Consider the following 17,791-nt stretch of genomic DNA (forward strand, 5'->3'; position numbering starts at 1 on the left):
CAAGCTGCAAAACCATGTGACAGTCTTGCCGCTCAGAACACTGACCTTGAGTGGCAGACAAGACAACAAAAACACACAATTACCACCCGTACACACTCTACCCCATAAGGCAGCCAGGGGTTATCTCCCCATCTTCCACAAGTGTTTACATCAAATGGGGTCTCCACTTAGCCCTCCATTAACCTGAACGCCCACTGAAGAAAGCCTCTTCTTCAGCACCCTGTTGGCCCAGTTCAGCTCTAATTATCTAGACATAGCCTCACCATCTATAAAACCCATTTGTTCAAATGTGGTACAGAAGAGGCCTCTCTGTGATGGGGTCAGGCAAGGGGAAGGATAAATTCAGACCTTACCCCTTTTAACTTTACATGCAAAAAACTTCCCTGTTTGTGGCCTCTGATGTGACCAGTCTGGGTACACTAATCATAACGGGAGAACAAGGTCCAAACCATGTTTGCAAAGTGAGTGGGTCAGAAAGACAGGAAAAACAAAAACAAAAACAAAAAAACAACTCAACTATTTGTAAGTTCTATCCACCACCATTGTCTGTGTGGGTGCCTTTTCTATTCTGGGGGTACAGCATCCTAGACTGGGCACTCTGTTCCACCACCTTCCAACCTAGTCAGTCACAAGACAGACAGAAAAACCCAAGTTACTTCTCAAGTCAGGGGAGAGCCTGGTGAAGGCGTCTGAAGGCACCTCCATGCAGAATACCTGCCAAGTTAGTGACTTCTGGATGAATGGACTTCCACAAGAGAAAGTAATTCAGCCCATATGACAGGAAATGAGTTAAGAAAAGACTATAGAAAAAGACCACATGGTTCCTCCAGTGACCAGGCCTATGGCCTTAGGCTAGTCCCTTAATTATTCCAGGAAATGTAAAATTGTAATCAAAGGGCTGTTCTTCCTAATGGGGGCGGGGGCAGAGAAGCTTGATAAATACCACTGTCTTTCCTCTCTCCTCTAAGTTCTCTCTCTAACATGGACAAGGGAAACCCCACACACAAAGTTACCGCCAGGACTTTAAGAGATGGGTTTAAAGATCGGAACGGCCTGCCCATGTTTTAATGTCAGTGTCTACACACACACACACACACACACACACACACACACACACACACGCTGGAGATTGTTCTTGGTTAAGAGAGTGCAAAGAGACAGGACAACTTGAAGTGCTGTGTGCTCCCTAACTGAAGTCTCCTTGGAGGTGTGTGTGGTGGTGGTGGTGGGGTTACACTGAAAAACCCTGCTGAGACAACTGCAGAATTGTGGGTAATGAGACTGATGAATTCCTCAGTATGACAATGGGGCTGTGGTTAGGTAGGACAACGTCCTGTTCTTCGGGGTCACATGCTGGGAGGATCTAGAAGTGTCCTAGTGCCCGCCACCTATAAACACACAAGAAGAAAACGCATGCAAGACATGAACTAGCCACCGAAGAAAGGGGGTGCAAGTGACTGGAATTTCTCAGAGGTGGGAAACAGATGCTGTGCCAGGGCTCAGTATACTCTTTATTTCCTCACATCTCCCAGTCATGCAAGCAGATGCCCTTCAATGTCTTACCATGTCACATAAGCAGGAGCAGACACCCTCATGGCTCGTGTATCATGGACGAGCACACCCTCATATATTATACTATGTCAGGGAAGAACAAGCACTTGGATGTCATATCATATGAGCACCTATCTTCATATCACATATGCACACATCCTCCTTACTGTGTCATTTAAGGGCACATTCTCATGTCTCACCACATAAGCACACACCCATGTCTCTCACCATGTCATGCAGACACACGTGGGCCCTACAGGAGGGAGGCCTCGGCGCCTGAGCACCCACCTGGCTGCAGTACCCGGATCTCCAGCAGGTTGGAGGTCCTCTCCGCCAGCCTTGTCCAGGTGTTGTTGTAGTTCCTCCGCCACAGCTCTGCCACACACTGGTACTTGCCTGCCTCAGTGTCACTGGCCCTGCTGATGCTCAGGCGGACATTGTTGCTGGACTCGGCCTTCTCGATGGCAGTCCGAGTTCGGAAGGTAGATGACCTGTCTCCCCACTGAACCCCTCCATCCCGCGTGAAGGTCACCAGATCGTGGAACTCGACCGTGCCCACTGGCTGGAACCGCCATGTCACCGACACGGGGACTCGGGATGGGTAGTGGGGTTTGATGATGCACTGCAAGTCAAAGGAGTCACTGTAGGTCACCCCTGGCGTCCGGGAGATGGCTGTGACTGCAAAGCCCGTTTCTGCAGGGAGAGCAGAGAGGTGAGGCAGACACATTGGCTTTTCTGGGGTAGTGTGTCTTCGAATGTGGGTCACCTGGCCAAGCTGGCAGTCAGAGTGGTGGCTGCACGTTCCTAAGCTTTCTGGTCGCGAGCGAGCTATTTCTTTAGGTGTTGTGCTGAGGTCCAACTCAACGATTCCTAAGACTTTACACAAAGAGGGCCCAGGCTATTCTGAGCAACCCAGCCCTGTCTCCTCCCAGTGAGACCTGAGAGCCTCATGTGGGTTTACAGCACTTCCTCCTCTAGGCTAAGACACCAAAGCCACGACCACTCCTAGCAATCCCAGAATTCTGTGCAAAGCCAGTTTCCTTCACTGCATGTACCCAACACTTTTAGATACCTGTCCCTGGTTTTCTAGTGCATGACGTCCTGAAGCAGGCACATGCACAAGGCTGTCAGCCTCTCCTCTAAGTCCCCACAAGGCCTAGGTTCAGACAGGTATTAAGGGACATATGGCAGGAGGGCCTGGTCTCCAGTAGATGGACACCTGAGGTGGGTGGGGCATCACTCCGAAATTGAGGTTCCTGCAGTCCCAGTGGGCTGTGGCCTCTCAATATTTCTCACTGACTGGGAGGCATCCCTGGCCTCTAACGTTCATTCTCATTACAAGGGAGTCACAGTTCCTTCAGTGTGGATGGGCACATTGGCGAGGATCAAATGAAAGTAATGCTGGTCGGTGTGTGCCGAATGCTGCGTGCCAAGCCCAGTATGGGAGGCTCTGCTTTCACCCCCTCATTGGATCAGCACAGGGAGCTCAGGTGGGCTTGCTGTGCCTTTTGCAGAGTGCAGAGAAGTCAAGTAAACTGCTTGCTATTGTGAGTAGTAAATGGTAGAGTCAGGGTACAGCCCTGTGTGCACCTCACTCCAGGGCCAGCCTGGGGTTGCTGTTCCCCGGGGGAGTCATCAGACTGATCAAAGGCACCAACTCTGCAGGCAGTCACCTTCTTGGGACACTTGGTAGCTGTGTGACATTGAGTAAGTGATCTAAGTCCCCTCTGCTTCTGTTTTCCTTTCTGTAAAGGGTCCTTGTGAAGTTTACATGAGTATGTAGGACATCACATACACTCTAGAAAATATGCGGTTTGTCTAAGAAACCAAAGGGCTGAAATACTTTAAAGTCTGCGGTGAAACTCAAAGCCCGGAAAGAGTCTTCGGTTTTTCCCTGGGGAGTTGTTAGAGAACAGGTTGGCAAAAATTGCTGAACTCTCTGGATCTTCAATTTAAAAAATGAAGACACAGAGACCGACCCTGTGTGATCGTGATGGCCACCTAGGCAGTGGTGTGTAGTACACATGCCATAAGAGAGGTAAAGATCGCCGGGCGGTGGTGGCGCACGCCTTTAATCCCAGCACTCACTTGGGAGGCAGGCGATCTCTGTGAGTTCGAGGCCAGCCTAGTCTAGAAGAGCTAGTTCGAGGACAGGAACCAAAGAGTTATGGAGAAACCCTGTCTCGAAAAATCCAAGAGAGAGAGAGAGAGAGAGAGAGAGAGAGAGAGAGAGAGAGAGAGAGAGAGAGAGAGAGAGAGAGAGAGATAAAGATCAGGGATACCAGGGAACAGGTCCTGTACTGGGTGTTTCTGGCTTCACATATGAAGCCATGGTGCCCAAGGCCAACACAGGCCTACACGGTGGACACAGACCAGAGTGCACATAGCCACGGTCACATAGTCACAATGGTCTGTGGGCAGCCTGTTAGTTCATCCACACATCTGTCACGGTTAAAGAAGATCCATTATTAATTATAGCAATACAAACATTTTTATGTGTCGCTGTTTACTTTAGATAATGACTATGGCTGGCTGGACAACCACGGTCCTAGTTCTAGTGGGAATCTAGAGAGAGGGTCAAGTGAGCAGAGCTGGCCTCAGGAATCCAAGGGAGTGCTACTCCATCTGTCCTGGCTGTGAGGGCGGCCAGATACATGGTGAGCTTAAGAACACTACCAGAGCAGATTACCTGAAACTGTAAAACTCCTTCCAGGGAAAGCACCCTGACTCACCCTCCCTGGATACCCTAATGTCTTCAGTGGGGAACAATCTACACGTAGGAGATCTCAGAACCATCTCCCAGTGATGGAGGAAGGTCATTGGTTAAATAAAAAGAAACTGCTTGGCCCTCATTGGTTAGAAGATAGGTGGGAGGAGTAAACAGAACAGAACGCTGGGAGGAAGAGGAAGTGAGCTCAGACTCCACAGCTCTCCTCTCGGGAGCAGACGCCTCAGAGAGACTCCATGCTCCCAGCTCCCAGGCAGACACACGCGATGAAGCTCCGACCCAGGATGGACCTAGGCTAGAATCTTCCCGGTAAGCGCACCTTGGGGTGCTACACACAGATGATTAGAAATGGGCTAAATTAATATGTGAGAATTAGCCTAGAAGAGGCTAGATAGAAATGGGCCAAGCAGTGTTTAAAAGAATACAGTTTCCGTGTAATTATTTCGGGTAAAGCTAGCCATGGGGGCGGCCGGGAGCTGGGGACACAGCCCCGTCGCCCTTATTACTACATCCCAGGTTCCCATGTCCAAGTCCACAGTGGTGCCAAGCATAGGCAGCAGGGACTGCGATCATCACTGGAGGAAGTTTCTAGACACAGACATTAGAGCTGCCTGGTGACTGCAGAAGGCAAGCCCATCTTTGGTATGAAGCATTCAGAAAGCTGATACAATCACAGTGAGGTGCAGGGGGACACAGGCTGCATCTGGGTTACATGATGCTGTGTCCGTTCCAGGGCCTAGACAGCAGCCAGTCTAACCAAACAGGCCCCACAGAACGCCATGGGTCTAGAGCAGCTTCCTGTTTCCTGCTGCTTGCATGTCTCTTTTTACTGCATGCCCTGCTTGGGGAGACACCTTGTTACCCTGAAAAGCCCAAGGATTCCTACAACAGTGACAGGTGGCTTCCCCTTTTCAAAGCAGCTGGAGGGAAGCCCTGGCACGGGGGAGTTAAACATCAAATGGAAAACGCTTTATCACTAGAAAATTGAAAACAGACATTTAAGAATAAAGCCAGTGCTGCCCTAATCCCAGAAGGGAGAACAAGGACTTGGTCGTGGGCAGATCTACCTTGCGCTGCTGTCTTTATTGAGTGCTCAAAAGCACCACCAGCCTTACCTGAGGTGGTGACACAGTCCCTGGGAATGGGGACTGACAAAGCTTCCTGACAACAGAAGGCCTGACAAAGTAAGTTATCTTCTCAGCAAAGCAGCAGGTTGGTCTTTTGAAACCGTGATAGATGGACTGCATCTGGCAGATAACACGGGAAGAAGCCTCTTTGGATATCCCATGAGGCGCAAATCTAATTGTACTTGGTTTCTGCAGATCTCAAGGTATCTTTTCACTCCGTGAAATGAGGAAATGTTTTTTTCTTAAGTGGGAGCTTCACAGAGGAAGAGATAAAAACACAGGCCTAAATGGGACAACTGAGCTGAGTACTGAGACTCGGCCAGACGTGGGACAAATGCTGTGTCGTGGGCAATGGGATTTCCATCCTGTTCAGACACTTTGGGGGGCTGGGCTGTGAGCAGCTGAGTAAGACAACCTGTGGGTGGGAGAAACTTATCACTATACCCTGTCATTCCTCCTTTCCAGGCCAGTTTTACCACAGCCATGTCCTGCTAGTTGATGTCACTTATCCACTAGGGTCCTCATACCACCCAGCTCACCCAGCGCCAGGGATGGCAACAGGAGTCCCTAGCCCCAGGTGCCCCACCCACCATCTACCGTTAGTTTCCTCAAGCCCTTCAATAAAACCCTTCAATAAAACACTCTAGAAGATACCATTATCTCTAATCAAAACTTGCTTACCTTTTTGTCGTGCGTGCGCATGTGTGTGTGCATGTGTGTGATGTGATGCATATGAGTATATGCATGTTTGTCTGTGGTTGTGTGTGCATATGCATGCACACACAGGCCAAAGACTGACGTCAGGCATTCTCAATTGTTCTTCCACCTTATTTGATGAGGCAGGGTCTCAATCAAACCCAGAGCTAACTGATATGGCTGGTCTTGATCGCTAGCTTGCTCTAAGGAGCCCATGTCTGTCAGCTTCTGGGGCTAGAATTACAGGCATGTGATATGGGATTCCCCTTTGTATGTTGTAAATACTGTTGGTTAATAAAAAATCTGTCTTAGGCCTGCACAAGACAGAACTTAGGTAGGCAGGAAAAACTAAAATGAATGCTGGGAGACATGCTGGGAGAAAGAAGGTAGAGTCAGAGAGAAGCCACATAGCCCCACCGGAGACTTTTGCTGGAACTTTACCGGTAAGCCACAACCATGTGGCAATACACAGATTACTAGAAATGGGTTAAGTTAATATGTAAGAGTTAGCCAATAAGAAGCTAGAGCTATTGGGCCAAGCTGTGATTTAAATAATACAGTTTCTGTGTGGTTATTTCGGGAGTCTGGGCAGCCGGGAAATGAACAAGTGGCCTCCTACAACAGGCATGATGCTGGGCCCACTCAACATTTTACTAGGGTCCTGTGAACCTGAACTCCAGATCTTCACACTCACAGCATCTCCCCAGGCCCTCCAACCAGAACACTGCTAAAAAGGGAAGGAGCCTGGCAAAAAGCATCTGCCATGGTCCCCTGCTCACTCACCGAGAGCCGTGATGGAGACAAGGGTACTGGCACGGCGCTCTCCCACGATCTGCCACTCTCCATCCACAGTCCGTACCCACTCGGTCACATGGCATTCGTACTGGCCCTCGTCCTCCTTCCTGCTGTTGAAGATGCCCAGGCTGAAGGAGTTGGGCTGCACCTGCTCCATCTGGATGCCCCCGAAGCTGCTGCGCTCCCAGTAGGACGAGCCCGGTTGCACGGTGCCGTCCCGGTCTAGCCACATGACGTTGCTGCGGCGGTTCTGCCTGTCCACAAGCTGCCAGATGACAGAGAAGCGGCCCTGCAGTCTGCCCACTGTGCGGATGCTACAGGAGAAGTGCAGATCCTCCCCCTCGAGGATGACGCTGGCATTGCTGGCCACCTCCACGGAAATGCTGCTTTCTGGGGAGGAGAGAGAGTGCCACACTGGGGCTTTACGGTCTCCAGGGCACCCCCCTCACAGATGACACAGGAAGAAGGGTGCAAACCGAATCCCATGACTCTGACAGTGAAGGTCAAAGGAGCCAAAGCTCTGATTTGCTCTGACAACTTACTGCTGTAAGATCTGGCTGGTGCAGACCAGGCATTGCCTCCTAGATCTGGTAGTCTAGAATGCTCTTTGTTTGTGGAGTGGATTGGGATAATGAGCTCCTAAGACCTAAGAGTAAATCAGAACCTGAGAAATTCAATACAATGACAGGGTGTTGATAGCATAAAATTATTTCTGGGTGACCTGTTCAGATGCAGTTCAAGGCTTTTGGCTCGGAGTTTCGGCATGAGGAAAAACTTCCTAATCCAACCACACCCCAATCTTCCAGCACTTGGAGCTACAGCAGTCAAACAAAAGCTATAAAATCCTTAGTATGCCATTTGAATCCTTCGGGGAAATATTAGGAAGTAGAAAAGATGTCAGGAAGTACTTGGAAGATGGCACGTGCTTGTGTGTGGAAAATGGGGCACAGATGGTCTAGCCTCACCAGGAGTGGGTGGGGAGTGAAGTTTCATGTTTTCATTAACACAGAAGCTCACCATCCACCACTCCCCTGTTCTACCCACTCATTCAGCCCTGGGGCACCTGTGCTCGCCAAGCAAAGATGGGGATAAGAACTTCACTCCCAGCCTAGCTTGGTCTAGCCTTTGCCACTCCTTTCGATAGCTGGTCTCAGTCAAGGGGATGATTCAAACTTGACAAGCCTCAGCTTCTTCTTCTGTAAGATACCATTTTTAACTTACAAAAGATTAAAAAACAAGTAAGACAATCACACAGACTGTGTAACACACAGTGGGCTTTTTAAAGGCGGTGTCCACAATCATGATTGATCTTACTATACTCGGATATTTCTGCCTTCATAAACAGCATGGCTAACGCTTTCCTAATTATGCATATATTATTTTGTATAATTACCTATATTGAGTTCAATAAGCTCATATAAATTAAACAACACAACACATAGTGTCATAATCAATTTGAATTCAATTTTCTAGGCACCATTGACAATCGATTAAGTCAAACCCCAGATCAAGAAGCACACCCGATTACTGCAGCATTTGGATCCACTTTATTCTTCTCCCCTTCATTTCCCCATAGACAGAAATGGCAAAGAAGAGCACCGGGCCTCAGCGCCTAGCGTTTGTCATAGTGAGTAGGCTGTGCTTGCTCCATAGGAAGTGGGTCTGGACAATGTGGGAAGAGCAGGCCTCAGAGGACAGCCTGCCCATGGCAAGGCTCTTGTCGACAGGGCTTCGGAGCTTGGCTGCACTGCCTGCCTCCTGACTGGAATCCTGGTGTTCTCACCAAGCCTCAGTTATCACGTGCACAGTTGGGACTCTACCGAGTGTCTACTTAGGATCACGACACTGAGAAAGGAAATGGGGAAGTGGGCAGAACTGAGGCTGAACCTAAGGCTCATGGATGCTCCACAGGCATTCCACTGCTGAGTTACAGCCCCAGTGTTATTCGTCATCACCAATATCCTTCCCCACTGTTTTCAGCTCGAGGTGAGATGCAGAAGACAGCTTCAGGATCAAGGAAGAAAACCCTCTGGTCTGTCTCATGCAGAAGAACGACCTGTGAGACATCAGTCGTATGCACTACTGCCACCCCAGTGGACTCCTAAGGACATTCGGGATGGCTATTTGGAGGAAGCCTGGAAAACCTAGATAGAAGGAAAGCCTCCGGCAGCCGAGGCCTGAACAAACACGGACCTGCTGCTGCACTGCACGCTGTAACTATTTATCCGGGTTCCCAGGCTTAGAACAAGGTAAAATCCTCTGGACTGAATGAAAACTAGGACAGAATCATTCAAAATCTGAGTGTGTGTTCATAAATGAAATTCCCAATCAGGTGGCTGCCGGCGGAGCACAGGCTAAGCGCAGAGCAGCGGGTTCGGAGTTAGAGCAAATGTTCCTAATGCAATCGCAATCTCAACCACTAACTGAACAACCGGATCAGACACTTCCCTGTGTGTGCTCTGACGTCTCCATTCACAAGACGGATGTAACGCTAGCTTGGACGGAGATTGGAGGATTGAGAGCAGAGAGATCGTTTATGCAGAAGCACTTTGGGTTCTTAGGAGGAAAGGTGCCATTAAAATCCAGGGCATTATCACCATTACCGATTGATTGTTGTTCTTCAGTAGACTTACCCAAGTGGCCTTGGGGCAGGATCTGGTGCTGCTGGGGGACTTTAACTACCCAGTTATCTGCTGGAAAAGCAATATAGCAGGCCACAGATCATCAAACAAGTTCTTGGAAGGGCTGGGGGAAATCTTTTAGTACAAAGATAGAGGAAGCAAACAGGGTGGCCGCCCTTCATGCCACCCTCAAGAAACAAGGAGAGATTAGTTTAAAAGCACGGAATCTGTGGTTAGGGCAGGCACAGGAAAACAGGATAAAGAGTGTGGGCATTCAATCTGATCGTTTCAACTGTACATATATTCAGCAAGCACCTACTCTATGCAAAGCACCATGCAATTGCAAGAAAAGCACCAGAGTTCAAGGTTATGTGTGTGTGTGTATGTGTGTGTGTGTGTGTGTGTGTGTGTGTGGTAAGTACAATAAGCATGACAGAAAACAATCCCATTGATGAAAAGAGAGAGAAGGGTGACAGGCCTCCTCAATCTATTTTGGACTTCACACTCAACAGAGAAACATTTCAAACACATAAACGTGTAAATAAAAATGTAAAGGAAATCATTACAAGGCTAAGAGGAGGAACAGTCCTAGGAGCTAAGAAAAGGTTAAAGGTTAGTTCTTAAACTGGACCATCTTGTTTAAAAATCAGAGCGTTGTGAGTTTTGATTAACGTTTTGCTAAAAACAGAACTGTGAGAGAAAAGAGATTAATAAGAACGTCTCGACACCATGGATATTTTAAATACAGCATGCATGCACTCTGTTCCCAGAAGGGCACCACCCATTCTGACACAGTCAGTGTGCACAGAGGCAGAGCCCCTGGAGCAGCCTTGAGAGGCCCGAGCTCTTGAAGCACACTCCAGCAAGGCAGACACCCCATCCCTGACCATCTATGTGCACATTGGGATGAATCTATCACTTCGTGCACGCTAGCCGAGTGCTCTACCACCCACTGCCTTCTAACAATGCAATTTCAGTACAGAAGAGACAATTAGGGAACTACCCGCCTTGATACCTGGAAAAACCCAGACAGCAAATCCTTCCTAACAATGCAGTTGATGATACCCAAATCCTCCCATAAGAGATGAGCTCTCCTTCAGTGAGATTTCAAGGCAGGCCTCTACCCACTTCTTCTGGGATTTAACTCCTCCAGAAGAGCAAATGACTTTCTGGTCTTCTCCCAAGCTGAGCTGGCAAGGCTGGTGCTTTACACCAAGCTGCGTGAGTTCAAGTTTGCAGGTACCATCTCCAGCCAAGACATGCCCCTGCTGCTTTGTAGACCGGGGGCTGGAGAAGGCAGAGAAGCCCTCTCTCTGGTCATCTTATCCCAGTCTGCCCCTTCTGCCTGGAGCTATTCTCTCTCCACTACTTCTCCAATATGGCACTAGTCACTGCACCAGGAACTAGTAAGCGATGCACTTCTACTTACTGAGGGGAAGGACGACGATGGGGATGTTCTTGGGACGCTTGCTTTCCTTGTCGATGAACTCGCCAGTGACAGTCTTCTCTCGCTCTGTCACCCGGCAGTTGTATTTACCACTGTCTTCCTGGCGGAGGTGGTATATCTTAAGTACAAAGACACCGTCACCCTCTTTGGCCACTTTAAGCTGTCCCTTGGCTTCACGGTGGGCAAATTCACTGTTGAGGACCGGCACAGCGTTAGGCCCCATGGTGGCGATGAGTGAGCTGTTGAAGGCCCAGGAGACGGCAAAGTACCGGTCAGGAATGTTCTGAGCCTCTAGGATACACCTGAACTCCACTGCCTCGCCCACTGTGTGTAGCCGCTTATCGGTCTCCAGGCGCACGGTGAACTCTTTGTCTGCGAACACAAACAGACTGGATGCATTCTGGGCAAATGAGGGCTGCAACCCAAACTGCTTCAGGAAATCCCTATTCCCCAACCTTCTTCATGACACTAACCACAGAGACAACTCAGTGTTCATCTTGAGAGAAAAACCCAACTCCAGCCATGCAAACTCTTAGAGTTCCAACCAAACCCAGGCGCTCTTAGGAGCTTACCACTTGCATCTAGACCAACGGGACTCTGTCAAGGAGCACACTGCTCCAGATTAAACCTCCGGCGCCTGCAGACAAGCTTAGTCTCACTCAGTGGCAGCTGGCAAAGGTCCAGGCCTGAGTTCCGCTAGAGCAGCATGGTTACAAGGGCGTTTGTCTGCTCAGCAGATCCTGTAAGACTCACCTCACAGAGGTCTGGGAGACAAAATCAGGCACTGACCCCAGTTCTAATCAAAACTCAGGTGAATTTACTGAGATTCTTCTCTACCACTATAAGAACACTGAGAATTAGATGTGGGTAAGACAAACTAGCTGCATCCCACAAAATGTCTTTGCACCAGCCTACAACCCGCTGGTCATGACTTTATTCAGACAGAGCAGCACAGAATCTACTTCCACTAACAGTCAAACACCTCTGGAAATAGCCAAGGATCAAGGCAGGAACTCTCCCAAGGGCTGGTATCTATCTAGGCCCAGCGGTGTCACCACTGCAAACAATGCCACGATCTCCAAGAAACAGTAGTAGTTGATGGTTGACTCAAGAGACTTCACCCTGTAGCGGGAGGCACTCACGGTAGAAGTGAGGGGACAGGAAGAGGACTTAGGACTCGGGGGAAGTGGCACCATCTCCCCTTGCTGTGGGAGCCCGCAGCTCCTAACTCCTTCCAGTTCCAGCTATACTCCTTGAAGAGACTACAGAGGGAAATCCCATCATGGTGGAGTGTGAGCATCTAAGCACTCATCAAGCTCAATGCCATAATGGCCTTCCCTCTGCGGCATGTCCGGGCCATCACTACCACCTTCGAGATCCATGCCTCGGCTGTCCCGAGCCCATCCCTCATGCTCTTCAAGCTCATGAGCGTCCTATTTCCCCGTGGAAATGGACCGTGTGAGCCAAGGAAGCGTTGCTCTTCTCCAGTCCACTCAGTATGTTTTCTCTTCGTCTCCTCCTTCCACACAGGTCAGTCTCCTGAGTCAGACACCATTTCTTACCCGTGACTAGCTCCTCCCTGTATTACCCAAAGCCCTCTCAAGAATACCTGTGACATGTCAGCTGTGGCCTCCGCCCCATCTCATATGAAATAGTCCTGGGAGACAATGGCAGAAAGCAAAAGGATTTTATTCTGCTACCGTCTGCTGAGACCATGCCCACGTTATCCATTGTCATTAGCCCTCTGATCAATAAAACACAGTGATTCATAATCCATCATCAACCCTAAAAAGCACTCCTTCCAGGAGACGGCCCATGTGGCATACAGGGGATCCCAGGGTCTCAGACCTTCTCATCTGTCCTAGGCTAAGTGGGCTAACGCCAGGGCTTTCCTCTTTTGGCAGCCCCGGATGCTGCTTATCCCATGAGGATGCCTCAAGTTCCATGGAGCCTTCACATTTCCTGGAGATGCAAACCCCCCTTTCTGCAGAGCAATCTGCTCTTGCTTATACCCAATCAATCAACTATGGAATTTGACGTAAGCTATATCCCCTTTTCCTAGCCCACTGACATCTGGCTTCCTGATCCCTTGTCCACTGACCTAGTGAACAACACCAGTGGCTGACCCGACCCTCATCCTCGTGAGCAAGCTCTAGCTTGTCTTGGTTCCAGGACAGCATCCCTTCTGCCTCTCCCTACCTCGCCTGACCATTCTGCTCCTTTCACAACAGGGCTTGTTCTCGGACCCCTCGGTACTACCATGGGTCTCTTGAACTTGGTCCTATTCTTGCCCTAAGGGCTCTCACAAGTCCTCCTCACTTGTGTTAAGTCTTTAGATGTCCATGTCCAACGACACGATGGGTGTGCCATGCTATGAGTGTCTCTGAGAGTCCGCTTACAATGGACCCCTCAACTAAGTTACAGAGACAACCCGTGCTGCCACCAACAGGTGAACAGACCTCCCAGCAGGGCTCTGCACGGCCCCATGACCCTGCATCACTGCACAGGGAAACGTCACTCATCTTGGCAGCCCTGGGGCCTCGCACCACACCTTCAGTGCTGGAAAGACTAATGTCTATTAAAATAAACATGAAGAAAAAGGCCGGAAGGTGGAGCTGCAACTTCTGAGCCTGAATATGTACACACCGTGAAGATATCAACGTTTATTTTTTCCATTAAAATTTTCCTTTGCTGGCTTAGTCTGGATACATTTGCAGGGCAAGTTCAAAATGTCCTAATTCTAAATTGGTAAGATTAAAATAAAGAAGATTAGCTGATGCAACCTAATTTAAAAGCATTAAGACTCGAAATTAGGCCCAGACTTTTTTGACACTGATCTTAAGACCAAGCAGGAAGGCAAATGATAAACAGGAACTAAAGCCTCTTGGGTAAACTTAATATTAGAAGATCCAGAAGGCACTAAGAGCCCTGGTCCTAAGTGTGGATCGAGAGTGCCCCTCTCACCAAGAATCCCACCTCCATTTGTTTTCACGCCCGCTGGGTGTCCAGAGAACCTCCTAGCCTGCTCCCCCTGGAGCTGCGCTAGACAGAATGCAGACCAGTGAAGAAGGACCTGGGGAGTCCATCAGAGACACAGCTTCCCCAACCCTGCCCCAGGAGTCTCTGAGGAGGGACTTCCAGGATGAGTCAGAAAGTTCAGTATCAGGTGACTCGGAAGCATTGCTCTCAAATGTCCCAGCACCTTTGCGAGGAGGACAAGAGACAGTGCTGACAAGAACACTGCCACCTGTAACACAGAAACATCCTTTCGTCAGCAGGACCAACAGCCCTCAGCAGGGAGAGGAGACAAGGCCCTCCAGTGATAACCATCCTCCAACCAAAGCCAGGCCCACATAAGAACCCGCCCCAGCTCAGCCAACACCGGCCACAACAGCATCAGCTCTCAATGGAGCTCTGCAGGTGCAAGAACCTAGAGGAGAACCCGGAGTCTCTAGAAATATCAAGAGAAGCTGTGGAGAGCTGCAGCTTGCCAGGCCACCATCACTACCTCAGCCTTAAGGACTGCAACTTGCTAGGCCGCGACCACTACCTCAGCCCGAAGCACACCATTCTTCCCCCTCAGGGACCCTGCCAGGCCTTCCCTTGACAAAGCGTCCACAGCAGGAGCTAACACTCTACACGGGCCTCATAACACACATCTGGTTATTGCTGGGACCACACCACAGAGCACTGTATTCGCTACGCTCAACCGCAAGGTGAGGAAGCCATCCTACCTTGCTCCACAGACGTAACAACATGTGTTAAAGCATTTTAGAAGTTGTAAAAAAAAAATGGCAGGAATACTAATATAAAAATAATGGTACTCTAACATCTGCTTTGCTTGATGGTTCACACATCCAACAAAAGGCTCATCATCTCAAATGTCCTCTGCAATCGAAACATCATCAAGCTGGGTGGCATCCACGGCTATCAGGAATGAGAACCCAGAGTTCTCACACAAAGATTTTCTATGGTATCTCTCATTTAAAATTTTTTTTAAAAAAGATTTACTCATTTTATTATATGCCTGCATGTATATGTGCACATCATATGTGTGCTTGGAGATCAAAAGAGGGTAAAGGATCCCCTGGGACTGAAGTTGAAGAGTTGTGAGCCTCTGTGTAGGAGCTAAGAATTGAACCTGGGTCCCCTGCAAGAGCAATACGTGCTCTTGGCCATTGCTCCAGCCTTCTCTCCAGCCACACTTTTCTGCAAAATCTCTCATTTTTAGAAAAACAAATTTCTTATTCAAAATAAAGGATGATAGCATATAGTAAAGAAAACACGATGAAGAGCAGGGGCCGTATGGGCAGCTGTCTGTGACGCACTGCAAGTTGGGTCTGTGTGCCCGTTTTCTCCAGCCGACGTCACAACCATCTCTAACCTCACCCAAAACCCTACTGTGTTGTCATGGTCACCAAACAAGGTGCCCCCACACCCTCCTAGTGTCTGACTCCCCACCAGGTAAAGGACAAGGAGCTGAGAGAGACTGACCAGTGGGCTGGACGTTGACCACAGCACCCTCGGAGCGCTTCCTAGTCATGGCGTACCAAGAGCCATCTGGATCTTGGATCCACTCGGCAGCCTCGCAGTAGAACTCGCCCTGGTCGGAGGGCTGCAGGTGGAAGATGGTGAGGCGGAAGGTGGTTCTCCCCAGCTTGTCCAGCCGCACCTCCCCCAGGCTCTGCCGCTGGGCGTATTCACTGCTGGAGTGCAGGATGAAGTCTCGGCTCAGGGAAATGACCTCCACCGGCTTCTCGCCACCCTTCCGCCGAAGCCAGGATACTGAGAGGTGGCTGTGCTGGTCACTCTCAGTGGACACTTCACAACTGAGCTCTAGTGGGTCCTGTTCCACTTTGTGCAGAGTCTGGGGGACAGCTGTGGTCTGCAGGGAATCTGGGATCACTGTAACATAGAAAGTTCCAACAGAGGAAGGTTACAAGGCTACAGAATCTGAGACTCACTTTCCGAGAGGCGAGGGCCCTACTCTACACAGAAACCACTATTACTGCCTCAACAAAAGCAGCCCTAACAATCGATTCGAGGCCACAGACAACCCCGAAAGGCATATAAACCTAAATACACTTTTCTTTTATGGTAGCCAAGATAATATTTTTGGCACGGACACCTGCTTGGTATTTTAATAACACTCAGAGCAAAGATGGACTTTATTTTAAAAATGTATACAACAAAAAAATTCCCTGAGAAAACTGTGTAAGAATAATCGCTGAGGTCTAATAAGATTTGATGTTGGTTTTGGTATTGCTTTGAGATACCTTCACCTCACTTCTGACTGGGAACGGCTCCTGGACCTTCTGGCTTTCCATTCCTAAACAGCCCTTTCCCTCTTCCCTTCTGGACCCTCCTCTCCATCCCATCTCCCAGTTTACCTCATCCGTGCACTGTCCTGAGATGTGGGACTGGGGAGCGGGACTAGAGAAAACCATCATCATTCCCTATTTTCCCCCTGTCCTGGGGAAAGAGCCTAGGACTTGAATAGGCAAGTACTCTACCACTGGGCTCCAACCCCCACAGTCTATCTCTTTAATTTGGTGACCAAGTCTCACAATGTTGTCCAAGGTAACCTTGAACTTGTGATCTCCCAGCCTCAGCCTTCCAAGTGGCTGGATTACAAATGGGTACCACTAAGCCTGGCTGCACCCCTGTGCCTTCACAGGATTCATCAAAGTGACCACAGCTGTACACAGAGGGCTCAGGCAAATGCAGGCACTGCTGTGTCCAGTCTCTGGGTGTTTTCTGACCTTTATCTTTCTGAAGACTATACGTCACCCTACTGCTACCTCTGCTGCCTGATAAAGGCGTCCCAGTCATGACAGGGGCATGTTTTCCTCCCTGTTCCTGTCCCAAGGTTGATGTTTAAAGTCCTCTTACTTTAGAGGCTCATTACAGAAATGAAGAAGAAGCAAAGGCAGTGTCCTTTTTGACAGAAGCCCACCAACAGGTCCTGCGAGCTCAGGACTTGGGTACAAATCAGAACAGTCCTGCTGCTAACTGCCCTTTCTCACTGGCAGTGGTAACCAGAGGGGCCCACGCTAAATGCTCCCAACTCTTCCAGCTTACATCCTCTCCAGCACAGAGAGCAACGAGAGAGATAGGCAGTCTGTAGCTTCTTAACACGCAGACAGGGAGGTCTCGGTACCCGGAGCCCTACTCTCTCCCAGGACCTCAAAACCTGTCCTTTTTCCTCATCATTTCTGAGAGATGGAGTCCAGGGAATTGCACTCCAAAATAGGGACACTTCCTGTCGATTACTTCACACTAAAGACAGACCCTTTGGACAGTAGTGGATGCTTCAAGCAGCGCTATTCCAGTGCGTGTCTGCCCAAAGAGCAGGCCTGCTAAAGAAGCTCTCACCTTCTGCTTCTTCGCTGGATTTTCTATGAATTGAACTCAGATCAACAGGGAAGGAGACTAAAGAACACAACTGTTCATGGGCAGCTTCAGTCACAAGCTCCCGTCTGTCTCTGAGATCCACTCAGTTCCCAGAAGAACCATTACTGTCTGAGAATCACTAAAATCACTTACTATATCTGAAATGGTCTCATTCCCTTCTCGCTCTCTGTCCCCTCTGAGCATCTGGAATTCACCGGGTTATCTGAGCAGGGACTCTCCTGAGAGTGCCCTCACACACATTACCCCCTCCTGCAGAGATCCTCCTGTTGGTGTGTATCTACTGCCACTGTCCCCGCCTCTGGAGGGTGGGACTTTTGATCTTGCTCTTTTAGGGGCTTTGCTCTCTTCCCGCTGACCTTACCCCTTTATCTTCTGAGCCACCCACAAATGTCGTTGCCTTGCCTCGGCCTCC

At 49.4% G+C, this 17,791-nt stretch overlaps 1 protein-coding gene across 2 annotated transcripts in view; it reads right to left on the reverse strand.

Moving 5' to 3' along the window:
• Nucleotides 1-17,791, reverse strand: part of Igsf3 (immunoglobulin superfamily member 3) — a 94,081-nt gene that overhangs the window by 20,345 nt on the left and 55,945 nt on the right. Inside the window, exons 4-8 of one of the 2 annotated variants that reach the window (XM_075981781.1) lie at nt 15,460-15,870; nt 10,948-11,337; nt 9,531-9,590; nt 6,886-7,287; nt 1,840-2,244 (exon numbers count right to left, since the gene is read on the reverse strand). In XM_075981781.1, the coding sequence (XP_075837896.1) occupies nt 1,840-2,244; nt 6,886-7,287; nt 9,531-9,590; nt 10,948-11,337; nt 15,460-15,870 (1,668 nt within the window). The remainder of the gene's footprint in view (nt 1-1,839; nt 2,245-6,885; nt 7,288-9,530; nt 9,591-10,947; nt 11,338-15,459; nt 15,871-17,791) is intronic. The other variant, XM_075981782.1, reaches the window with a different exon arrangement.

This window comes from Microtus pennsylvanicus, chromosome 7, assembly GCF_037038515.1.
Source record: "Microtus pennsylvanicus isolate mMicPen1 chromosome 7, mMicPen1.hap1, whole genome shotgun sequence".
Classification (NCBI taxonomy): domain Eukaryota; kingdom Metazoa; phylum Chordata; class Mammalia; order Rodentia; family Cricetidae; genus Microtus; species Microtus pennsylvanicus.